This window comes from Taudactylus pleione, unplaced genomic scaffold (assembly GCF_031769625.1).
Source record: "Taudactylus pleione unplaced genomic scaffold, aTauple2 ptg000436l, whole genome shotgun sequence".
NCBI lineage: Eukaryota > Metazoa > Chordata > Amphibia > Anura > Myobatrachidae > Taudactylus > Taudactylus pleione.
The window spans coordinates 9835456-9862275 of NW_028284838.1; the positions used below are offsets into that span (position 1 = coordinate 9835456).

At 44.4% G+C, this 26820-nt stretch overlaps 1 protein-coding gene across 1 annotated transcript in view; it reads right to left on the reverse strand.

Annotated features, from left to right (window-relative positions):
* The window catches only part of MED12L (mediator complex subunit 12L), a 709720-nt gene that overhangs the window by 223828 nt on the left and 459072 nt on the right, over positions 1-26820 (reverse strand). The window contains exons 18-19 of the mRNA XM_088447707.1: positions 26342-26485; positions 164-327 (exon numbers count right to left, since the gene is read on the reverse strand). Coding sequence (XP_088303833.1) covers positions 164-327; positions 26342-26485 — 308 coding nt within the window. The remainder of the gene's footprint in view (positions 1-163; positions 328-26341; positions 26486-26820) is intronic.

Below are 26820 nucleotides of genomic sequence, written 5' to 3' on the forward strand. Positions count from 1 at the left end.
ACAATATTCATTTGAAAAAGAACTAATTGGTCCAGCTCTGCTCTCCTTGCATAGGTTTTACAGATTGCAGTTGTTTAGTGACACTGTTAAAGCAGCTTAACCTGTAATGTTCAAGTGTAAAATGTATTATTACAAGAGCAGTCTTTGTGAACTCAATACAAACCCTTCAAAAACTTGTGCTGTCTGATCAGAGTTTAAAATTAAGCAGGCATGGTAACGCCTGAGCACAGCCACAATGTACAAGCACAGTCGGGTTGTGTAACTTCCTGCCAGGTTGGACGATTTCAATAGCAATTCTGCTTCCACAATGCTGAGCTCATTGAGCAGCTGGAAAACATGAGATAAATTGGCTTTAGGAAATGCAAACACAAAACTGAATGACATAATATGCAATATACAAATCACACATAGCAGAACAAGTACAAGGGCCCTGCTCATGAGAGCTTATAGTAGAGTGAAGCGCAAGTAAATATGGGGTTGGGGGAATTTTGAGATTCCACCTAATTTATAAAATAGTACGTAATCATCTATTTATCATAATTGAGGGTTGTGTATGTGGCACAACCATGACGCCATACATAGCAATTTCTTCAACCATTTTAGTAATTTAGAGCATAATAGCTTGGGGCCCTTCATAATCAGATCTTCATGTTCAACCAGTTTGCTTGTTAATTGTCCATTTAATGCATTTCTTTAGTATTTTTTTTAAACGATATGATCATGGCACAAGTTATAACTTCATTTAAGGGAAATTAAAACTAATGTATGTATTAACTAGGGGTGAGCGGGTTAGGATTTCTGAAATCCGAACCCCCCCGATCCGAGGCCGATCCGAGTCAGGCTCGACTTTTCCCACCTGACTCGGATCTGAAATCGAGGCAAAACGTCTTCATCCCGCCTTCCGGGTCTCGCGGGGTTTGGATCCTATATAAGTTGGCGTCGGCGCCATTTTCTCACTCGGCTGTGGACAGTGAAGAGGGAGGGTGGGAGTTAGGGCTGGCTGGGCTGTGTAGTGTAGTGCTGTGCTGCGCTGTGCTGCTGTTGTCTATAAGGGCTGTGTCCACTCCTCCAAAGTCCATAGGGGCTGGCTGTGTTGTGCTCTGCTGCTGTTGTCCATAGGGGCTGTGTCCACTCCTCCACAGTCCATAGGGGCTGGCTGTGCTGCGCTGTGCTGCTGTTGTCCATAGGGGCTGTGTCCACTCCTCCACAGTCCATAGGGGCTGGCTGGACTGTGTTGTGCAGTCAGTTGTCCATAGGGGCTGTGTCCACTGCAAAGTCCTGTGCTTCAACAAAGTAGTGCCAAGCGTGCGCCTGTGTCATAAGTAAAGGGCCGGCTGGCTTGACCGTTAAAGGGTGCTGTAACCCCCAAAGTACACTCCAAACAAAATAAAAAAATATTTTCTGTGTTTGTGAATTGTGTGCGCAGTAGCCGCACGTGTATCAACAAAGTAGTGCCAAGCGTGCGCCTGTGTCCCATAAATAAAGGGCCGGCTGGATTGACCGCTAAAGGGTGCTGTAACCCCCAAAGGGCACTCCAAACAAAATTAAAATTTTTTTTCTGTGTTTGTGAATTGTGTGCACTGTGGCTACACGTGCATCAACGAAGGAGCAGCGCCAAGCATGCGCCTGTGTCCCATAAGTAAAAGGCCAGCTGGCTTGTCCGTTAAAGGGTGCTGTGACCCCCAAAGGGCACTCCAAACAAAATAAAAAAATATTTTCTGTGTTTGTGAATTGTGTGGGCTGTAGCTGCACGTGCATCAACAAAGGAGCAGCGCCAAGCATGCGCCTGTTTCCCATAAGTAAAGGGCCGGCTGGCTCATTTCTTAAAGGGTGGTGTAACCCACAAAGTGCACTAGTCTCCAACAAAAATAAAAAATTATTTTCTGTGTTTGTGTGTGCCTTAGCCGCACGTATATATCAATATAACATAAATGGAGGACCAAACTTTCTCCGATAAAAATAAAATAGGGAAAGATCAAGAACCACTTCCTCCTAGTGCTGAAGCTGCTGCCACTAGTCATGACATAGACGATAACATGCCATCAACGTCGTCTGCCAAGGCCGATGCCCAATGTCATAGTAGAGGCCACATACAATCCCAAATGACAAAGTTCAGGAAAATGACCTTGAAAAAAACATTTAAATCATCTGAAGAGAAACGTAAACTTACCAATATGCCATTTACGATACGGAGTGGCAAGGAACGGCTAAGGTCTTTCCCTATGTTCATGACTAGTGGTTCAGCTTCACATGACGATGGAAGCCCTCCTCCCACTAAAAAAATCAAACGAGTTAAGCTGGCAAAAGCACAGCAAAGAACTGTGCGTTCTAAGAAGATATCACAAATCCCCAAGGAGAGTCCAAGTGTGGTGGCGGTTGCGATGCCTGACCTTCCCAGCACTGGATGGGAAGAGGTGGCTCTTTCCACCATTTGCACGCCCCCTGCAAGTGCTGAAAGGAGCACCCACAGTCCACTTGCTGATATGCAAATTGAAGATGTCACTGTTGAAGTACAACAGGATGAGGATACTGGTGTAGCTGGCACTGAGGAGGAAGTTGGCGAGGAGGATTCTGATGGTGATGTGGTTTGTTTAAATCAGGCTCCGGGGGAGACAGTTGTTGTCCGTGGGATGAAAAAGCCCATCACGGTCATGCCTGGGCAGAAGACCAAACATTCCACCTCTTTGGTCTGGCAATATTTCTATCCAAATCCGGACAACAACTGTCTTGCCATATGTACCATATGTAAAGGTGAAATAAGTAGGGGTAGGGACGTTAACCACCTAGGAACATCCTCCCTTATACGGCACCTGCAGCGCGTTCATAAAAAGTTCAGAAACTTTGGCTAAGACCGTAAGCAGTCCAGGGACACCTAAATCCCTTTTTCCTGTTTTATCCAAGGAATCGGTGGATGAGGAGGATGAGGACGACATCTTGCCTCCGTAGAGCCAGTTTGTGCAGGGACACATTAATTGCCAGCTTGTTTTGTGGGGGCCCAAATGAACCAATCATTTCAGCCACAGTCATGTGGCAGACCCTGGCGCTGAAATGATTGGTTTGTTAAAGTGTGCATGTCCTATTTATACAACATAAGGGTGGGTGGGAGGGCCCAAGGACAATTCCATCTTGCACCTCTTTTTTTTCTTTGCAGAATGTACTGTTTGGGGCCTAGTTTTTCAAACTGCCAACCTGTCTGCCACTGCAGTGTCACTCCTAGATGGGCCACGTGTTTGTGCCGCCCACTCGTGTCGCTTAACATAGTCATCCAGCTACCTCGGTGCAATCTTTTGGCCATAAAAACAATATTGTGAGGTGTTCAGAATAGACTGGAAATGAGTGGAAATGAAGGTTATTGAGGTTAATAATTGCATAGGAGCAGAAAAACCCACAAATTCTGTGATTTAAGCTGTTTTTATGCTTTTTTTTAAAAAAATACAGATACAAAACACAAAACCCAGAACCCAAAACACGGAAGGGTGGTTTTGGCAAAACCAATCCAGATCCAAAACACGAAGAAAGATCCAGAACCAAAACACAAAACACGAAAAGTGGCCGGTGCACACCCCTAGTAGTAACGTTCAGATTTTTTTCTAAATTCAAGATTGTTTGTTTCACACAGAAGAAGCATCCTATTATACAACATATAGTTTAGCATTGTAAGTATTTTGCAGACGCATAGGGATAAATTTACTAAAGTGAGTTTTCAGAAGTGGAGATGTTAGCAACCAATCAGATTTTAGCTGTTATCTTCTAGAACACAGGTTCTCAAACTTGGTCCTCAGGACCCCAAACAGTGCATGTTTTGCAGGTCTCCTCACATAATTACTAATGAAATAGTTAGCTGCACCTGTAGATCTTTTAAAATGTGTCAGTGAGTAATGAATACACGTGTGCACCTGCTGGGTGACCTGGAAAACGTGAACTGTGTGGGGTCCTGAGGACCGAGTTTGAGAACCACTGTTCTAGAAGGTGCTAGTTAAATGTATTATTATCATTTATTTATATGTGTTCCGCAGCGCCTTACAAAGTACATAAACAAATTGTTGACCAGTGACTTACAGAAAAATACAATACAGGACAAGGACATGGATAATATATATTGCTACATTAGCAGCCATAACACCCAGATAAGCAACAGAGCATAAGCAACCAAGTGTTGGGTGCTTTAGTGGTGAGTTAAGCTGCATACACACACAACAATTTTTTTAATGATTATCGTTAAACGATATCGTTTAACGATAATTGATGGCAAAAATCCTTCACTTTCTGAGTCAAACGATGAACGATTATCATTTATGCGTGTTCATGTTTGTCGTTTGTAGTTTGTCGTTCAGTCAGACTTGTCAACTCAACGATTTTCATTAAGGGAATATGCAAAAATCGTTTGTAGTTCATAAAAATCGTTCATGACATTTAGTAAATGAACAACTTTAGTAAGCGATTTTAGTAAATTTTTTCAAGGGAAAAAATCGTTTACTCAAATCGTTCATTAAAAAAATCGTTGTGTGTGTATGCAGCTTAAGAAGTAGATTGAACTAAAGTAGGGAGAAGTACAAGAGGGTAGAGGGCCCTGCTCATAAGAGCTTACATTCTAAAAGGGAGGGGAAGACAAACAGGTGTGACACAGATGGGGTAGACCGTGAAGAAGGAACATGTAGCAGCGAGTTAGGATGATAGCTGTTAGGCTTTGATGTAAATGTAAAGTAGAATCTGATTTGTTACTATGGACAATATTTCCACTTCTAAAAACTGTCACTATAGTACGTTTCCCCCATAGGGAGTAATCCAATTCCTGACATTGGCTTAGGGCCTGATTCAGAGCCGCTCGTTCGTTCCGACCGATGTTCGCACAACTGCGCATGCGTACGGATTTTAATATGCATGCGCGAACCAGTCAGTGCAGCCGAAAATCGTGTGCTCGCTAAATAGCGAATACCTGCTATTTTGAGTGACAGAATGAGGCGTTTGTGGGTGGTAACGGGAAGGTGCTTGAAAACGGGGAGTGGCGATCAGAACGCAGGCGTGCCTAAAGGTCAAAACAGGCATTTTAATAGTGTGCATAATTACTTAAGCAGCGTCATCGATCACGTCACTTGGTTGTTTTATAGTTAGAACTGCTCGCATGATTGTGGTAGGAAAAACCAACCACAAGAATAGCGAGCAGTTCATACGCCGTCCGATGTACTCGATTAATCTAATAAATAGCGGACATGACGTATGATGCGTGCGGCTAGGTGGCTTTTTTTTCAAAATTACGTTCGCATGTTTTGTTCGCTCGTTCAGATATAGAGGCGTCAACAGACCGCAAAGAGCGAACGGTTAATTTAAATAGCCACCCCCTTTTTCTGGACGAGCGAGCGCAAATAGCGTCCGGCCCTGAATCAGGCCCTTAGTGTGCTGTTCTGTAACAGCACATTGCATCCTGCTTGTATTGCAAGTTTTTACGTGCACCCAGCGCCAGTTCTACAGATATACTGGTTACGCAGCCGAGGAGGGCGCCACATTGAGAAGGGTGTCCTGGCCCGGCCGCGACCAGCGACATGCAAATTTACGCTCCGGCAGTCGGATTGCGTCTCTGTGATACAGGCTGCTGTCTGCACTGCGCAGCACCATGCCATTCTGTGACAAGAGGCGGCCGCGGCTCTTTTGGTTGGAATGGGCAGGCCGGGCGGCGTGACTTCATGAGGCCATGTCGCAGTGCGCAAAGAAGCCTGGGGCTGGCTAGACGCTTCGGGCGTGGAGTCCGAGACCGGAGAAATCTGCGGGCTCTTCAATCAAAAACAAATAAGTGCTGAGGGAGGCTGCTGCCCGTTACTTTACTTAAATAACTGAGTCCCTCCTCCTGGGTCATGCCTTCTGGCCTGCCTAGTGGTCACTCACACTCAATGAGTGCAGGCAACACAAGCACCACACTCCCCATAGGGCCAGAGCTGGCGCAAGGTCTGTCGGCACCCTAGTCAAAGCTTCAGCCTAGTGCCCCCACTCCTAGAGGTGGATAAAGGTGGCCACTAGTGTGTATGTATGTATATCTATCTATATATACAGAAAGAAGGGTCCTGAAGAAATCCCCATAGGTTACTTGCTGTATCTGAAGTTGTTTTCTTTCCTCATTGATAGGGTTCCTCTGACAGGTGGCAGTACAGTAACATTAGAGCGACAAAGCTGGGTGCAGGCATGTAGTCAGGTGCCGAGATCCAGGCACCTGGATCAGGTGTATCCAGAGGCGGATCTACTGTGAAACTAATGAAGTTTAAGCTTCAGTGCCCCATAACCCCCAGAGGGGCCCTGAACACACCTCATAGAGAGAGACCCCAGCGGCTATTATTATATTCCATAACGCACAGAGAGAGACTGGCGTCTCAGCGAGCCAAGAAGGGTAAGTCACCCACGGGACACTAGCGGCCGGATCCCAGCAGCTATCACCTCATTGCAATAAGCAGCCACAATACATTTTACCATCAGCAGGCTTCCCGGGTCATTTCTGCAGGACAGTGGCCCTGATTCAGAGCCAGACGCTCTGACAGAACGCTCGCTCTGAATCAGGGCATTTTTTTTTTTTAATGGAGCGGCCTCCTGGCCGCTCGCATTGCTGTGGATTCCCGCCCACAGCTAATGCGAGCGGCCAGGATGATGGTCGCGATGGTCTTGACCATCGCGACCATCAGGCTTGCGATGAGACCCTTGTGGTAGGGTCTCGTGGCCGCAAGCCCCAGAGAGTTTTCGGCTCCAACAGAGCCGAAAGCTCTCCCACTGACATCACTTGTGATGTCAGTGGGGCCGCCCCCAAACGGTAGGCGTTCCCATGGGAACGCCTCCATCTGGGCAGCCACCCCCCGACCCGCCCACCAAAGGGGGCATGCTGTCACACAGCATCGACAGCACGCCCCCTTTTGTGCGAGACCCGGAGCGACGGATTGTCCGTCGCTATCCGGGTCTCGTGCATGCGCACGACGGAGGCAGCTCCGTTGTGCGCATGCGCTCTGGGCCACCATCGACCCGGTTGCGAGTGCTCAGCGCTTGCGACTGGGTCTGAATCAGGCCCAGTATTTCGACAAATCAGTTGGACTATATCGGGACATTATCCATCACCTGATCCCCTTCCCGTTTCCCACTATCCTTAACCCCTGCATATAGCACTATTGTATTTGTCTAAACCACACACTCCCACACACTCACCCCCTTCCTATGTCAGTTTGTGATCTAAACGTACTGTTGTTATATGTGGACAACCTATATTTACATACTGCCAGCTGGCTGTTTCTCAGCACACGAGCATAATTGTTTCTAAAATTATTTAGTTACATTTATTATTAATTTATTTATTATTCCTAAGAATTGGCTCGATTACCCGATTCTTATTGTATTTTGAAGGCAAGAGCACGCAGCGCAGGGGAGAGACCTGACCTTTGGGAATTCCAGAGATCCCACGCAGGAGGATCAATAGCTGGGATCTTACAGAGGAAGTGAGTAAGTTTTGGTTTTGTATGTGCTGTATCTACAGTCTCTTTCTCTCTCTGGGGGGTTTCTACATCTATCGGTCTCTCACTCTCTGGGGGGGTTTCTCCATCTATCTACCTACAATATCTCACCCTCCGGGGAGCTTCTACTTCTATCTATCTACAGTTTTTGACTCTCTGGGGGGTTTCTACATCTATCTATCTATCTCTACAGCAGACTTGCCGACATTTAGCTCCCTCCTTCAGGGAGGGAGCTGTCGGGCTTTACACAGCAGGGGGCGTGGCGCGGTCAAAGGGGGCGGGATCCGGCAGTGACTTATCGTTGGGGGCGGAGCATGGGGGCGTGACAGCGCGATCACCTCTCCACAATGCTGATATTAATGGCATTGTGGAGCAGGGGGCGAAGCCATGATGACGCGAATCGCGTCACCGGCTCCCCCGCTGCCGGGCATTATATACTTACAACTGCGGGGGTGCGGACACGTCGCCGGAGGTCAAGAGACTTGCCTGCCTTCCTGGGAGGGGCACCCGATTTTCGGGAGACTCCCGGCGGAATCGAGAGGGTAGGCAAGTATGCTCTACAGTCTCTCACTCTCTGGGAGGGTTCTACAACTATCTACAGTGTCTTACTCTTTGGGGGTTTCTACATCTATCTACATTTTCTCACTTTATGGGGAGTTTCTACAACTATCTATTTATCTATCTATCAATCAATCTACAGTCTCTCACTCTCTGGGGGATTTCTACAACTATCTATCTACAGCAGGCCTGGCCAACCTGTGGCTCTCCAGCTGTTGTGAAACTACATGTCCCAGCATGCCCAGCAACTGTTCTACCATTCCCTAATAACAAAACTGTAGCAGAGCATGCTGGGACTTGTAGTTTTACAACATCTGGAGAGACACAGGTTGGCCAGGCCTGATCTACAGTGAAACTCTCTGGGGAGTTTCTACATTTATCTATCTACAGTCTCTCACGCTCAGGGGGTTTCTACATCTCCGCCATTTGGGCCTCAAGGTCTTTGCAAGGGCAGCAAGGCCCTTTGGACCTTGTTGGCTGCAAAGGGGCCCCCATAAAAGTTAAAGCTTCAGGGCCCCAAAAATGTAGATCCGCAGGTATATCTGATAATCTGCAATATGAGAGGCGGCCACGGTGATGCCCCTAGTAACAAGTGTGAAGGAAATGCTGGGGCTGCGGCACTATGCGGCTCAGCCTGATAGTGGTGGCAGCATATGGTCAGACCCGCAGCTGCCGCCAGTGCACTACAAAAGGAGGATGTCTCGTACAGAGACATCCTTCAAATTCCTGTTTGATTCAGTAGCGCCTTCCAGGAGCTGGCGCCCTTAGGCACCTTAATTGCATTGCGCACAAGGTCACATTAAAAGTTTGTCAGTCAGTGTCGGACTCTGTACTCCCAGTGGAGGGGATTGGTAAGATTCTGTGAAGCACAAGTGATGGAGAAAGTGCCCCTCACAAATAATAATGTCAGCCCATTTTCTAAGGAGTGCTGGGCATGCATCCAGCGTGACAAAAATGGGGTGTGGCTCGTGGGTACGCCATTTTTCAGTTGAGGCGCGCACAAAAGTACTCCGGGAGGCACCAAAGAGTATATTCGCTTACCAAAAAAATTGGGCACGAGCCAGCCCTGCCCACAGAGGTGCAAGGGAAAAATTGCAATGTCGGCACTACTGTAATTGGCCAATATGTGAGCAGCTGGGCATCGCATTGATTCCTTCAGAATTGAATTCCGCAGAAGAAAGACTATACTAAAGGTGGCCATACACGGTGAGATTCAAAAGTTGGTCAGATCAGTTGTACGATTTCCCTTGAAAATTCTTCCCTTCAGATACAGGACGATTTGTATTTAAAATGCAACTATTTCACATAAGACCATATGATTTGATCAATCACATCACATAATGTGTGTCAATTCCTACACGATCAGTTGAGATCTCTCTGCAAAACCATCTGATCTGCGATCCAACTAGATGACGGTGGGGATGCGCATCGGGGTCGCAGAAGACTCAAAATACAACTATTTTCAAAAGATTGGTCTGTCCAACCTGTAGAAACTGCCCAAATCGTGTGATCAATCGTCCAGTGTATTTTCAGCATAGCAGTATGCTGTACATCAGAGGAAAGCAAACTAGTAAGGGCTCTAGGACGGAATACTATAGGCTTTGTTCCAGCTCAGCTGGATCATGGAGATCCTCAGGATGCCGAATTCTGCTGTTTATAGAATACACTCAGCCATGTCAAATTGTGAATGTGTTGCCCAAGTATAAAGGGTTTATATAAGTTTCCTCTTTGTGCTTTATGTGTGTAATATTACGCACCTGCAGTTTTCTTAATGCTTTTGCAAATTTAGGCTTTTATAAATTATACTTGCATAGCCAGCAGTGGCAGCTCCAGAGCTGGGGCTGCAGCACAGTCCAAAAATTCAAATAGGGGAGCCACACCAACTGTCACCCCAAATGCTGCTAAACTTCAATGGCCGGGACTCACTGGCAGTTGCTGTGGCTCCCCTATTTGAATTTTGGACTGCGCTGCAGCCCAGTCAGCAGGGGTTGGCAATAAGCAGCCTTCCAGCCTTTGTTGAACTACTAATCCCAGCTTGCATTGCAACATTTTTAGCATGGCCAAATAGCAAAACGGTGGCAGGGCATGCTGGGATATGTAGTTTTACAACATCTGGGGGGCAGCGTCTCCAATGCTAGCCAGTGATTCCAGTGCTGACCTCACAGCATCATAGAAGCCATGTGACAGGTTTGCACACACAGGGTGGGATCTACTAAAGTGCAAAATGCTGTAAAACCCCCGAAAATGCAGTTTTTTGGGGATTTTACTGCATTTTCCCTATGTACAAATCACCTTTGTCCCGGTGGGTAACCCCATCTTCAGGTAGCGTTACCCAATAGGGCTTCTATTTGGGATGCTCCCCCTGTGAGGGATCCAATCAGAATCACTAGAGTGTGCCCGGAGTCAATTGCGCATGTGCAAAACGCCGGAAAAATGCCCGCGGCCCCCATTTTCCGGCGTTTGAACAGCGCTGGGAGACGCAACGTGGAACCTTGGAGAGATAAGTTTTGTATGTCAAGATTACTACAAATAGTAAGAAGCTTATTTATCAAAGAATGTGAAAGCGACTATTCGGTATCCTCTGTATGTATGTACGACAGATCCAGGGGGGCCCACATCACACAACCTGCACCCATATGTAGTTATACTTACCTTTCCATAGTCTTCTCCCCAGTCCTGCGTCTGCTGGCGGCCCGGAGCTTTTTCTGGTGATTTGCTCATGCTCACTAGTAATTTTCCTGGGAATAAGGCGCGGGTCTCATTTTCCCTATCCCTAATCTATCTCTAACACTAACCCTAAAATAATGTGTCGATATTCTGATGTCACCATCACATTTGTGTCAACATTATTAATGCCGCTAGTCCAGTTTGCATTTGCATCATGCATTTTTTTAGCACTATGCATGTACTGTAGCCATGTGCATGCATCTGCAAGCACTTCAGAGGGGTACTTAAATCAGTCACATCTTCCCATGCGACTGAAGGGTCCTAACTGGGTGGCAAAGGGGCATTTGCACATCGGCTAAAATGAATGGGGGCATGTCCAGGGCACGTAATCTAAACTGCGGCCTATGTTGAGTTATGTGTATGCAGGGCCGGATTATAGGCAGGGCGACAGGGGCGGTCGTCCTGGGGCCCCCACACATGGGGCTCTATTTACTACAATTCTAGTGAGCATGAGCAAATCACCAGAAAAAATGGCCGCCGCACCAGTTTCACTGTGATTTTTGCTGCTCTGCAGCTCCGGGCCGCCAGCAGACGCAGGACTGGGGAGAAGACTATGGAGAGGTAAGTATAACTACATATGGGTGCTGGTTGTGTGATGTGGGCCCCCCTGGATCTGTCGATCGTACATACATACATGGGATACCTAATAGTCGCTTTCACATTCTTTGATAAATAAGCTTCTTACTATTTGTAGTAATCTTGACATACATACTTATTATTTGCTGCTCACTCTTATGTGTAGAGATACACTCCACTTTGGTTTACTTATGCTGAATAAAGCAGATAATAGTTTGAAAATTAAATACAAGCTACTTACAAGAACTAAATACACTTATATGGTAGTAAATGTAGCCCAAAGTAAAATATAAAGACTGTTCTTGCCTAGGAGCCAAATTCTCTAAGGGATCTAACATAATTATAAATACATTATTATGATAAAGTGCATAGGGGACAACTTTGTGTTCCGTGATTACGTGTCTGAACTGCAGCAAGCACAGACGTGAAGTTGGACACCATTAGTGCAATGGCTTTTGGATTTTGAATGCAGTGTTAAGCCACAGTCTCTCCCCTCTTGCATTAAGGACAACTTCTTCACTGTTGCCGTACATATAGGCTTGTTTTAAATATTTTATACCTCATGTTTTCATTCATATTAATATTAAATCATTATTTTAAATTACTGCACAATAACGCTCCCTGATATATTTTATGTCTACCTTCTATGTTATGCCACCAGAGGAATTTTGTGTAATTGTAATGGGCAGCATTACTATTAAGGGCAACCATTACTAGAATTTTTACACGATTTTGTTTTTAATTTTTAGTATTTTTATTTTATTTTTTAATGTTGCATGTTAACATATTTAGGAATTAAAAGAATATAATTTTAGGTACATTTCCAAGTTTACACTTCCTCAGAACAGTTATTTTTGAACCAAGTATCTGCTTCCTCTAAAAAGAGAATAAGCTTCCGAAGAAACACACAAAAAAATGCATGTAGGCACTTTGACAAGTGTCATGTGAGGCACAATGCCACTCTGCAAAAATAGCAGAATAGATTTTATAAATAGTAATTCCTTGTCCTACCATATAGCTGATCTGAGTTTATTGGGGTGTCCTTTGGGTGAGGCTGATCACATATGCTGCAATTTGGTGGTCATACTGTACATACATAAAGGACAACATGTTACAGACCCTGATAGACTGAATGTCTGGTTTGCAGGGGGTGCAGTGTTTTTTGTTAGACAATGACAGCACACATGCACCAACACGGTCAGCTAGTAATAGGATATCATTTGTTCGTTCCAATAGGAATTTCATCAGATCAGATTAACTTTTTCGTCCGAAACATATTGTGATATAAAAGAGAAGAGTGACACTGCGGTGACATTTTGTGTTAACCAAGTTTCATGGTGAAACATCGGCTTTTTCACACAAGTTTGCTGATTCAGGGGTCTATTTACTAAGCTGTGTTAGGAGACAGAGTGAATAGTGATAAGGCGCCAGCCAATCAGCTCCTGTCATTTTTCAAACACAGCCTGTGAGATGACAGTTGGGAGCTGATTGGCTGGCACCTTATCACTTTTCACTCTGTCTCCTAACACTGCTTAGTAAATAGCAGGCTTGCCTACCCTACCGGTTTGGTCGGGAGCCTCCCGAATATCAGGTGCCGCTCCTGACCCCCCGGAAAGGCAGACAAGCCTCCCGGCTGCCGCCTACCCCTCCGCCACCTGCTTCACAATGCCTTTTTTTTGGCATTGCGAAGAGGGGGCGGTGCCACGATGACGCGATCGTGTGGTCACGCACCTGGCCCCGGCCCCCAAACAGCATCATAGCCCGGCCACGCCCCCCGCAGAATGTAGGCATTCAGTTCCCTCTCAAAAGGAGGGAGCTGAATGTATGGTAAATAGACTCCTTAATCATCACGTTCTGCCTGTGCTTCATCATTCCGTGGCAAAATATTTATTCAGAATTCAGCAGTGTTATTTGAAATTTGCATGTACTGTAACTCAACGGAGGGCCTGATTCAGAGATGGGCGCTAATGTGATCGCAGCTGTGTTTTCACACGCAACGCAGCTGCAAAAATATGTTAATGTCTGCAAAGATCACCTGAGCATAAATATCCCACTGCTGCCTTCTTACAGATGTTCCCACATACATCTATTCTCCGTGCGCTACAAGTCGTGCCACACATAACGCTGAAGCTCGGTGTGCCTCGGTAGCCCCGGGCGTCTTTTCGTACATCTTTTTACCTTCAAATGCGTCTTATTCGCACAATGATGCGAATAGATAGCTGATTAAAATGATATGCGGCATGCCTATGTTCTCTGAGCGAGCTATCTGAATGTGAAATGCTATGTTACAGTGCGGCTGTAACACTGTAACATAGTGTTTAGCATGCAGATACACCCGCAGTCACACACAGAACATAGGCATGCTGCATATCATTTTAACCAGCAGAAGCTTCTTGTGCTATCTATTTGCATCATTGTGTGTATTAGACCCATTTGAAGGTAAAAAGACGCGCAAAAAGAAGCTTGGAGTTACCGAGTCGTGGCATGGCGTGACTAGGACTGTTTAACGCGCCAGGAGGCTAGATGTATGTAGTCACATCTGTACATGCGCGCAGCAATGCCATAGATGCACATCGGCAGCCATCTTGCCCTTGCGGAAGGTCTGACCACCTGCAGACTTGGGAGCACTCCTCTTAGGACATTCATGCTGCATATGCACTCGCTGTGGCTAATTTATGCACGCATATGTAACGACATTTAAATGGACAGGCATGCCTGCGTTTTACTGCCACACCTCCAAACGCTGACAACCTGTCAATCACTGTGCAATGTATTGCGAAGTGCGTCCGAAATTGCAATGTGAACGAAAGCACACGCATAGTGCGGCTTATACGCATACGCAATAGTAAACAAATCACTCGATCTGCGTTCATCTCTGAATCAGCTCCTGAGCCTAAGATGCCAATGTCAATTCATTCTGCTTTGTGCCAAGGACAGGAATGTGAACACCTCAGGCCAAATTCCCCTAAGGAAACTGTTGAAATGTTGTGACCAAATAAGAAACAAGCTAAATATTTTGTGTAATAGTTTTGAAAGTTTCACTCATCTCTAGTCAATACCCTCACCATACAGTATCTGTGTGCTGTAACTGTAATTGAAAAGTAAAACTACACAAGGGAGAAACACAAACTACATTTAAATAGCATTACTTTCATTCTGAAGGTTATTCTAGGTAAGTATGTATCAAAGTAATACTTTAAAATGTTTCCTAAAATCAAAGTTTATACAATATAAAATAACCTCATAAAAAATGGTCACAATGACATGGCAGAGTAGTTGTAATTCTATATAGTAAGCTAACATCAGTCAGCCCCCACCCCCTGCCCGTATACTCAGGGCCGGATTAATGCCCACATGGGCCTGGAGCTGAAAATGTTCAAGGGCCTATTCTGAGAAGGGGAAGAGCTGTGAACGGTGCTGTCTGGCCGTGGTCAGAGTCACCTTGGTGTATACACCCCCTAAACTATGACCACAGTGTATCCCTAACTACATAGAAATAGAAAAATTGCATAATTTTGTTTTTTTTGAGGGGACAGGGGGACTAGAAAAACTATTTAACTACTTCAAATTTATGGCTAGCTAGGCAGCTGGTAATCATTCTGTCATGTTGATGGGCCTATTTTTATTTGGAGGCCTGGAGCTGTAGCTCCATCCGCCCCATTGTTAATCTGGCCCTGCGTATACTGGCATGTTGGAATGTGATCCTGTTGTTCACTCCAGGACCAGCCCATTGAGACCAACACTACACTATTATATTTTACACTTTCATTTCCAATACATGTGTTTAGTGTATTTGTTTGCACTAAGCTGGGTTCACGCTGGCAGAAGAAGAGGAGAGTCTAACAGATCCCTTGGCTTTACCACACGCCCAGGTCCACCCTCTTAAGTACCAAGGAGAGCAGCTCACCCGCTTCTACAGCTCTTGGCCTGCCAAACAGAAAATAAATCTGGCAAAAACCACAGCACTAACCCTATTTGTAACCCAGTTTGTTTTATACACTTTTAGAGGGCAGGGTTTCATGTTGCAGAGAAATCACCATATAGGTAAGGTGTATTTGGAATGGAATGGTGAGGATTGCTACCAGAGTGATGAGCAATGGGTGTAGACTCATGATGACACGCCCCTATTTTGAGTGGCCACGCCCTTTGTGATGAATGGCCATGCCCCTCGTGAAGCGTGGCCACACCTATTTCTTTGGCCACACTACTTGTACCACTGAACATAACATAAGTTCTGGTGAGGGGTTGGAACTGGGACCACCCATTACTAAATCAGTGTGACTGCTCTCCCCCTCGCACACAGCAAGCAGGCAAAGGAGACTGCAGTCTCCCTGTACCCATAGCAGACCAGCGTGTGCTGGGTTGGGGAGAGAGGCTGCTACCTCTGACAGGTAAGAAGGAGAGGCGGCGGATACCGCCAGGCCCCCTCAACAAGCCTGGTACCTGTACTCCCTCCTTCCTCGGTGTCCTGTCAGTACCTATGAGTGCACACTATATACAATGGGCCTGATTCAGCAGTGAATGCAAATGCAATAATTTTGTACGTAGGGGTTGTGCAAAAATATGCAAATATCACAACCACAGGAATTTTGCCTGAGATGCCCACAAATGCTGTTTCACCGCTTCCGTACAAAAACGCAAATCAGTCTTCTGAGAAAACCTATGGTCGCTCAGAATGTCTGTCTCAAGTAAGGCGCCAGACCCTTTAACACTGCATACGAATTATCGCAGGTGGAGACATGCTCCCAAAATGGTCTCGGCACCCCTTCGTTTGCCTCATAAACACCCATAACTTGCCACACACTCTCCATAATTGTCAATCACATTGCGTCCAAGTCCTAACTTCGAACTTCGTCAGTTATTTAACTTGGCGCATGCATATGAGTTATGAAGTTTGACACATGCGCAGTATAAAAAAAGCTCAATCCGCAAACATTGGCTTTGAGTGAACCTCTGAACCAGGCCCAATGTCTGCACACTTTAGTAAAAAATGAGGATCACTATTGTGCAAAGCTTTTCACACAGACACTATTCCAGGTTGGTAACACATGGAGAATAAAATTATTTTGTTATTGTTTTTTGGAAACATTGATTATGGGACTCTACCCTAAACTTAAAAGCATAAAACAAAAAAGTTATTTAAAAATAATATTGTAATGACATTAGATAATAGAGATAAAACTATGCCAGGAGGAAAACGTATTCACTGTGGAAGTACAAATGTCAGTTGTTTGTTGACAAAATCTTATCTAAAGATGCTTAACTCTTTCCTGTCCAACTGATATTTCCACACATCAGTATTAAGCAGCAGCAGGCACTCTCGCCGGGATACGACAGTCGGGAAGCCGGCTGCCAGTATTAAGGGAGCCGGCTTCCCGATTGTATACCGTTTGGGTTGGCCCAATGTTCCACTGTATTGGATAGGAACGGTTTATAAAAGATTCCCTGCTCTGATTGCAAAGGTTCTAAATAGAACCCAAGGTCAACTGTAGCCGTCATCACATCCACATATGTATCAATGAACTCTACTCATACTTGTCAACTCTTCCTCATTGTCAGGGAGACTCCCTGAAAAAGTAGCAATCTCCCTGACTCCGTGAAGAGTTTAGTAATCTCTCTGATTGCACATTACCCACATTATGAAGCGGTTATATAAAAAACAACTGATATATATACATTCAAATGGAATCATTAGCAGGGGCTAATAGGAGTAGCGTGTAGCCAGGGTGCCCGAAGAACGTGCGTGCTACGGCGCCCCCCCCTCAAGTGTTCCAGGGAGGAAGCATATGGGATTAATGTAAAGTAAAAATAAAGATTAGGGGCAGCCCCCTGTTGTAGTGCCCATATGCAGTGCCCCCCTGTGCCCCAGGAGAGGACCCCCTTATGCAGGTCTTCAGTAGTGCCCCCAGTAGTGATCCCCCCTATGCCTTGCCCCTTATACAGTGCCCCCAGTAGTGGTCCCCCCTGTGCCCCCAATAGTAAGCCCCTTATATAGTGCCCCCAGTAGTGGTCCCCCCTGTGCAGTGCCCCTTGTGCCCCCAGTAGTAAGCCCCTTATATAGTGCCCCCAATAGTGGTATCCCCTATGCAGTGCCCCTTATAAGGTGCCCCCAATAGTGGTATCCCCTATGCAGTGCCCCTTATATAGTGCCCCAAGTAGCAGTCCACCCCCCATGCAGTGCCCCCAATAGTGGTACCCCTTATGCACTGCCCCTTAAATAGTGGCCCCAGTTGTAGTCTCCCCCCTATGCAGTACCCCCAGTATTGCCCTTTATATAGAGCCCCCAGCAGTGGTCCCTCGATGCAGTGCCCCCAGTGGTAGTCCCCTCCCCCCTACGTAGTGCCACTAGTAGTAGTCGCCTCCCCCCTATGCAGTGCCCCTAGTAGTAGTCCACTCCCCTTGTAGTGCCCCTGGTAGTAGTCCCCCCCTTGTAGTGCCCCCAGTAGTAGTAGTCCCCCCCTTGTAGTGCCCCCAGTAGTAGTAGCCCCCCCTTGTAGTGCCCCAGTAGAAGTAGTCTCCCCCTTGTAGTACCCCCAGTAGTAGTAGTCCCCCCCCTTGTAGTGTCCCCAGTAGTAGTAATCCCCAGTAGTAGTAGGGTAACAGCTGGATCCCCTTCCGTAGATTGATCATGACGTCATCAGCAGTGTCCAACGTCATTCCCTACAATCCAAGTGGGCATAGAGGGGGAATATAACCATGTGGCGAGCGTAGCGAGCCACCGTGCCCGAAGCATGGCGAGCGAAGCGAGCCCGCAAGGGGTTAACTTTCTTTTTTTGGTGCACTGTGGGGGCAGGAAACCACACTTCCGCCCTCAGTGCACGTCACTTCCACATACAATAACTGAAGTGGAACTAGTCTTTACCGTAGTAGTAGTCCCCTCCCCTTGTAGTGCCCCCAGTAGTAGTAGTCACCCCTTTGTAGTGCCCTGCCCCCAGTAGTGGTCTCCCCCTTGTAGTGCCAGCCCCCCCCCAGTAGACACATTACCGTCCGGTTAGCGCTACACACACGGTGCAGCCTGTGTCACAGAGACACAGACTGCCTGTGGCCCGCATGGCACTGCGGCCCTGGGGGCACATGGCACCCTGCCCCCCCCGGCCCAGCCCGCCACTGATCATTAGTATAAGGCACAATGATCCCTATGGCTACATGCATTTTCTCAAAAGTATCATTGTGTTTTCATCAACAAGTAGATTCTACTGACTGCTTTGTGGCTCATTTACATTTGGATGTAAGTACATTTTATGGCACTCCCATCAGATGTAGCAGTACACTCCACTTTACCGCCGTGCTCATAGGTGGTGTTTTCACAATCTTTCTGAAATGAGTTTTCAAAAGTAGGCAAGTATGACTCTACTAAAATGCCATCAATTTTATAGCATACGCTAACAGACGCTTATATGTCACTGGCTTCTAAGTTTATGGTGTTTCATCCTACCAAAAGCTCTTGAAATAAATAAATTGGGAGGTAAAAATATTTTAGTTTTGTTTTCTATAGACAGTAGACAATACGTGTAATAAAGTACATATACCAAGGGCCTCATTTAACGATACAAAACCCCTTTAGCACTCACTAAAGTATTATGTCATCCTTTTAATATCTAACAAACAGTGGTAATCTAAGATTACCACTGTTTGTCACTGCACCACTCTCACCATCTTTAGATGGCGTGAGCGATGCAGTCCCCATTGTTGGCAATGGGGCCTGGAAGCAGTCTGTCTGGTTTCAGCGGACCCTTCCAAGCACTGCCAAGTCCCCGCCAGGTTAAGCAGTCATGCATATGTGCAGATGGACCGTCGCGCATGACGTAGAAGTCTGACCCTGGCAGCGATAGACTGCCAGCAGTTGAGGAGGACCCTGCCGATGAGAAGGACATCGGTGGAGTAATGATGAATACCAGTGGCATATTCGTTTGTATCATTGCAATACTAAACAAAATATGACACTGGAATTTAGGTTCGTTAATAAATCACTATGTGATATAGGAAAGGGTATTCCCTGTATATTTCACATACAAATATAATCCAACATAATAGCATTGGAAAATCCGACTTTATTTGGCCGTAAAAAGGGCAAAACAAACAAATAAAATTTACAGTACATAAAAACTGGTATGATGAGATGTGTGCCGACCCCTGTGTTTTGGTTTTAATTTTAATTCGTCATGGTTTGGTTTTGCCAAAACCACCCTCATGGGTTGGTTTTGGTTTTGGATCTATCATTTTTTGTTAAATGATAAAATCTGAAAAAAATCACATTTGGTCATGTTTTTGTTCTTACAGTATTATTAACCTCAATAACAGTAATTTTCAGTCATTTCCAGTTAATTTTGACCACCTCACAATATTGTTTTCACTTTTCACCAATAGAGGCCAAAGGCTGCAGCGAGCTGGCTGGCTAAACTAAGCGATAGAGCAGTGGCACAAACGCACGACAGTTTAAAAGAAAATAGGAAATCTTTGAAACATTTTTATAGTTTATGTAAATAGACAGTCAACAATACCCCAAAAAGCGCATAATGCAAAGGATAGAGGTGCAAGATGGAATTGTCTCCCACAAACCCTTTTGTTGTATATTAAAAAGGACATGCACAGTTTAACAAACCAATCACTTCAGCGACAGGGACAGCCACTTTTGTGAATTAAATGGTTGGTTTGTTTGGGCCCCCACAAAACTAGCTACCAATGGGCTTAAGGCAGCTAAAAGTGTTGTTAATGATCGGCTTAAGGCAGCTAACAATACTGTTAATCATATCTTCTCTACAGTGGCAAGATGGCATCATCATTCTCCCCCTCACCCTCATCAGTGTTAACATCATCTTCACACAATATTAATTCATCCCCACTCGAATCCACCATTACAGAAGTCTCTGTACTTTGATGTAATTGGCAGGAAAGGTCTTCCTTGTTATAGTTAATTTGGATAAACATAATCTTTTCCACATTTTGCGGTAGCAGCCTTCTACACTGATCGCTAACAAGGTTTCCGGCTGTCCAGAAAACTCTTTCTGAGTTCATACTGGAGGGTGGGCAGCTTAAGTAAAGCAAATAGTTTGTACAAGGGCCTCCAAATTGCCTTTTTTTTCAAAGGGACTTCTGACATGTCTGTTTGTAGTTGTACACTGTCATTAAAATAATCCTCCACCAATCTATGGATGGTGACTATCAGATTGAGTTACGAAAGGTGTCAATAATTTTATGTAATTTTTTTTAGACCTGTCAGATGTCAACATTTTCTGTTGATACATCTGCATTATTAGTGGGTCTCTTGGGAAGCTCAGTTTTATCCTGACAGCCGCAGTTGCCGGAGAAACTGAAGGAGGAGACATCATCGTGTCATGTGCCACTTGACCTGACAACTTGCTTGCTAGGAGCTCTTTGCATCTCTTAAGATCTGTGTCAGTTGGAAAGAAAGACAAGACACATGGCTAGGATCAAGCACAGTCGACAATTTCAAGATGTTGACAACCCTTGGATCCTGGTCAAGCGAATAAAGGACTTGATCTACAGGTCCGACATACTTAGTGGAATCACTTCATTTTCATCTCCTGGAGCATATAAAGGATGGAATTCCACCTTGTTACTACCTATTGCTTCAGTAGGTAGCATGGCAAATTGAACTTTTTTGCAGCCATTGCAATCTTCTACATGCAGTTGCTGAATGACGAAAATGTCCTGAAATTGTTTGGGCCACAGACGGCACCTCCTGCACGCACCTGTCATTTTATAAAATAATTCTGCACCACCAAGTTGATTGTGTGAGGAAAACACGGGACGTGTTCAAATTCACCCAGCTGTAATACTCTCACATTATTTGTGCTGTTATCAGAAATGAGAAATCCTAAAGGAGAGTCCAAGCGGAATAAGCCATTTTGCTATGACATCACTTAATTGTTCTAATAGGTTGACACAGGTATGCCTCTTAGTGAAGCCGGTGATACAGAGAGTAGCCTGCCTGGGAATGAGCTGGCATTTTGTGTTACCTACTGCTGCTGAAGGCAATAAATCCACCCAGTGGGCTGTCACAGTCATGTAATCTTTAGTTTGTCCAGTACCACTTGTCCACATATCTGTAGTTAAGTGGACAGTGGATACAATGAAATTTTGGAGGCCAAAAAATAGGGTTTTTTTTAATGACCTGGTACAGGCAAGGAATTGCTTTTCTGGTGTAATGGAACCGAGATGGATTTTGGTAGCGGGGATACAGGACCTCAATTAACTGTATAAAACCAGGTGCATTAATGGCAGATATTGGACGCAGATCTACAATTATACTACAGTAGCATAGCCATCATGACTTCAGTGATCCGCTGTGCAACTGGGTGACAGCTGTCATGCATGCTTCCTCTTGCAAATGATTGCTTAACAGTCAGTTGTTTATGAATCTACAAGTAGTAGTCTTCTAGACCCCCTTCTGGGTTAAAGATCCACCCTCAGCAGGCCTAGAACTCAAGGATTCTTCTGAGGAATACTGGCTAGAAGAGGAGTCAGTTAACCTTAGCAAATTGGATGCAGGACTACCTACAGTCATTAATGAGATTGATGATGATGAGGAAGGAGTTTTGTCAGGGAAGATTGCAGATGCTGGGATCTAGCTGAGAGAAGGGCGCTAGCTAACACTGGACTGTTTGTTGTTTTTACTTTAGCATAAATATCCGACTTTTCCAAAAAATTGTCATGAACTCACTGCAAATGACGTAACAGGGAGGAGGTTTCTAGATGGTTGCTGTCACTACCTTTACTTACTTTAGCTTTACAAATGCTACAGATGGATTGACAACTGTCGTCAGGATTTGGGTAAAAATAATTCCACACATTAGAGGTGGATTTTTTTGGTTTTATGCCCAGGCATGACAATGGCCTTCTTCTTATCATGGGCGAGAACTACTTCCACTGGTGCCTGACTTACACAGAGAACATCCTCATCATCAACATACTCATTAACAGTGTCAGCTACACAAATATCCCCCTCATCCTGTTGCTCTTCCTCAGCAGCATCCTCAATTTCTATGTCAGCATCTATACATGTCTTGCTCATCCCCACAATTGCAGAGGGTGCGGAAATGGTGGAAGAAAGCTTATCTATGAGTACAGTATCAGAAAGGTGAGGCATATAGCACTCATGCACACCTTTAGACTCTCCTCAGGGATTTGTGAAATTTCTGAACATACAGTTTGTTCTTCTGTGTTAGTGCTTTTTTCAGCACTGATTTTCCTTTTTTATTTTTTGACACCTTGAGTGAGAAGGTCTTGCATCATCATGAGAGGCAAAAGAAGATGCCTGACTGACAGCAGTTGCAGAACCACCACTTACAAATAAAGGCCAAGGCCTGAGCCTTTTTTTGCCACTGCGTGTGGTGTATGTCATGTTGGCAATTTTATGTTTTTCTGCAGGAAACATTCCCTTTATTAGAGGTGTTGTTTTTTTCAGCAATGTAAAATATTGTTTTGCCAATTTTATGTTTTTCTGCAGAAAACATTCCCTTTATTAGAGGTGTTGTATTTTTCAGCAATGTAAAATATTGTTTTGATGTCAGATGACCTGACTTAAACCCTCTATTCCCTTGAGCAGCGGTTTTAGTAAATATTGAAGGACTAGAGACGTCATGACTTGTAGCAACAGCTGCAGTGCTAGTACTTGGTTGCTGCTTCTGCTGTTCTATTGACTGGTCGTGATCCATATTGACTCACAGCACTGATTTTATTAACATGGCGGCCCTTGACCTACAGTACTGAACACTGTATCATGGCCTGCCTGAAGTTTTTTGAACACACATCAAAGAATAGGTTTTTTTTATCAAACAACTGCCCACCAACTGCGATGCACTGTGCAGATATTAAGGTGGTAGCTCTTGACCTACTGACCATTATTGTTCTTAAACACAGTATCATGACCTTCCTGAAATTTTTTGAACACACACAAAATTTTTTTTTATTTTTTTATAAAACAACTGCCTTTATTCTAAATGTATATCTCAATCGCAAGTATCAACTGAACTAAATAAAGTCAGCTCAGTCAGCATGCAGCTCTCTCTGGTGGTCCTGTGTGAAATAGGTCAGCTGAGCTCAGATCTGTCAGCAGCACACAATTCTCTTTGGCGGTCCTGTGTGAAATGGCACCCGAATCACCACTGGAGGGACTTATATTGAATCCAAAACATATCCGATGCTGGTTAGATTACTTTTCACCTCGTTTTTTAATCTAAAAATGGTGGGGAGATCAGAGTCTTGGTTCAGATCCACTCGGCATGGGTAAGTTCGGGCAGGTTCGTATTTCAGAAAACCGAACCCGACAATCTCTAATTAAGATAAAGAGATGAAATAACTGGAGAGAAAGGATTTCAGGTCAGTGTCTTCCTTTCTTTGTATTTGAAGTGATGTGCCTTTCTTCATTATCCAAGTCTAGGCTTGGGATTGCCATCAGTAGGCTTCAGAACAATTTACCTGAGGGGTGGGCTATAGCAGTCACATGATCATTAGCTAATAGAGCAGATGCTCAGCACCACCCCCCCCTGTAGGAACAAGCAATGTAAAAAAATATCACTTTACCTTGTTACTCATCATCACCCACCAGCTGTTGCTAGGTGACAATTCTATTCCCTAGAGCAAAGAAAGTTTGCAGGTTATAGATTTCTGCAAACTACTGTTTCATTGTTGGTAGGTTTGCCCCCTAGCAACAGCTGGTGGACAGATTACCACATAACTGGTGGTTGCTCGGAGAAACTCAATCCTTTGCTGATATGTTGGTCTCTAATAATGCTTGACAAACGTAAGCTCAGAGGACCAAAACTCTGCTTGAATTATGGATTGTTGGGACCTAGAGATGTGTCCTGCTACATCTTTGCTCCATATGCCATATAGTGTGCCCTGCCGAGTCACATCCTAACTTACTGAGACACTGAAAAAGCCGGAGAGTGTAAAACCGCTTTCTGTCCACCCGATGTCACTTTCCCTAAAATGAATTTCGCATGAGTAAAAAAATACAATGCACTTTCTGTAGCACTGCCCGCTAATTGGCTGACTGGACTTGTCATTCGGTACTCTAGAGAACAACGTGTTCGTCATGAGAGAGCTGCAATTGAGTGTGTTATAAAGGATTAAATCATTTGGTGTGCAAGTCCTGAGTACACTGAAAAACAATTTATAATTGTGTTTTGCCATCATTAATACAGTATATTATGTTAGATACACATATCAGCAGGATAACACCTAATTTTAGAAAGGTCAGTGCCAGTCCATGCGACTTGTGCCGTGCACATTGTTCTACAGTGATGTGCGGCACTCACACAGAGATAACATGCCTTAGAAATGAACAGTGGGGTTTCAAGGGCACTGTATAAAACCATCACTCAACTACAAGTCTAAGCCCAGAAAGAGGCGTCTTTGGATTACACGCTGTCTGTATGGTGCGACTTCCGCAAAAACGTAAGAGGACACATCTGTACCTTTCAATGCCGCAATATTGGGGGCAGCATCCCAGAAGGAATGTCCTTTAAATTGGGAAGTGTCAATGGCAGAGCTTTTCATAATGTGGCTGTAATTATTCATCTTCTAATTGTAGTGGGTTTGGCAGTCGTATTTACAGCAATTAATACGTTGCTGCAAAGTTTGGGGAATTCAATTAGCCGCAGTAAATTTTTGGTTTACCGCGGCTTCAATTAACGCGCCTATCGCGTGGTTATTTTACTTAGTGTGGCTCTGCGTGCTTCCACTTAACGCTCACTACAATTGTAAAAATTGGTAGCACAGTGATTGCACAGATATGGTGAGTATTGATAAACTATTTCAAAAGATTGTCATTTAGTTTATAAAATAGAAGATGGCCAATAAAAATGTATATGGTGTATATAAGCATTATGACTCATCCAGAGGAGCAGTTCAAAGGAAAACTATTAAGGGGAACCATAGCGTAATCGTGCAGAATAGACATACATTTTTCTCTGCACTCAAGCCAGCGATGGCCCCTACCTTTTCTCTACCACGTATGCTTTCTGCATATACTGTATACTGCCATTATTATTAGTATTTTTGCAGTCCACATGGATTGTATTTCCTTACATTCCACGTGGACTGCATACAGATAATGGATTTCTATCCAGCATCTCTTGATGTGTAATGCAAGGAGAGAACCACCTTTTGGAGGAGTCCTTAAGGACAGACTATTTTGACTGTATTCTCTTGTAAAGCAATAAGGGTGGTTTTCATAAAATAAATATATACTTTCACAATATGGGTATAATAAAACAATTCTTAATTCATTAATACAGTGGTTCCCAAACTGTGCGCAGCGGCACCCTGAGGTGCCTCGGGACACTTGCAGGGGTGCCTCAGGTTGGTGGTCCAGCACCAAATTAAATTCTTTATGGTCAATGTAATTTAAATATGTGCACAAACAGAAGCACAAACCTGTCCACCACTATATAGCCAAACCTAAGGATGACAGGTCAGCACAATTTACTTCAATGTACTACAGTACCTGTACTTCACTACATTATTTTCTGAATTTCTCAATAACAAACTTTTGGTTTAGGGGTGCTGTGAAAACAATCCTGATGCCCTAGGGCGCCATGATTCAAAAAAGTTTGGGAACCACTGCAATAATACATAATACAGTTAATGTGTTTCATGTGTAGCTAATTGTTACCTCATCAAAGCAAAAAAGTCATCGCAAGCTCGTAAAAGATTTCTGATAGACATATGGTAAGCTTTGAAGAACACATAATTGTTTTACTCAGAATTCATTACAATTACCAGGCTGATTAGAGTGAGCCAGATATCTCGAAGCTTCCACTTCTGTGCAGAAGAACATTGTATTTCCATAGAAGTCCACTACTTCCATGGTAACACAATGAGATTAATCTCTGGCTTCAGGCACAACCTGTTTAATGAAACAAACTCCAGTGCAAGGCTGCTAACTGCTTTTATTTACTGCCTTGGAACAACACGGCTTTCCGGTATCTCAATGCACCCAAGAACAATATTAGTCTGAGAGAACTCTCTGTTACCTGTACTGCAAAATCAATGAGACCATTGATGTTGAGGGCGGTTTCCATTAAATCAAATATAAGTTGGACATGGTGAGCCAGAGGAAGATGGTAAGATGTTCCTGCAGCAAAGCTTGTAATTTGTTCCAGTATATTAACAGATATCTGCGAACACAACCAATGGATCCTTAGAGCTGTCATTTCTTGAAAATTAATTACTCCACACAACAGGAGCACACATTGTCTACTGGTAAGTACATTTCATTCTGTATTACAAGGAATGTGTATCAGTTCTCATTGTGCCTACAGGCCAGTAAAATCAAGGTGGAAATAAAAGGCTAAATATTTAGGTTCTCGATAAATAGATACACTTTTGGGTGCCAATCTGTATTAAATGACAAATGTTCAAAAAATACTAATTGTATACATTGTCTCGGGATGGAGTTTAAATACAGGCTGTCGGGATGCCGGCACCGGAATTCCTACACCAGTCAGAATTC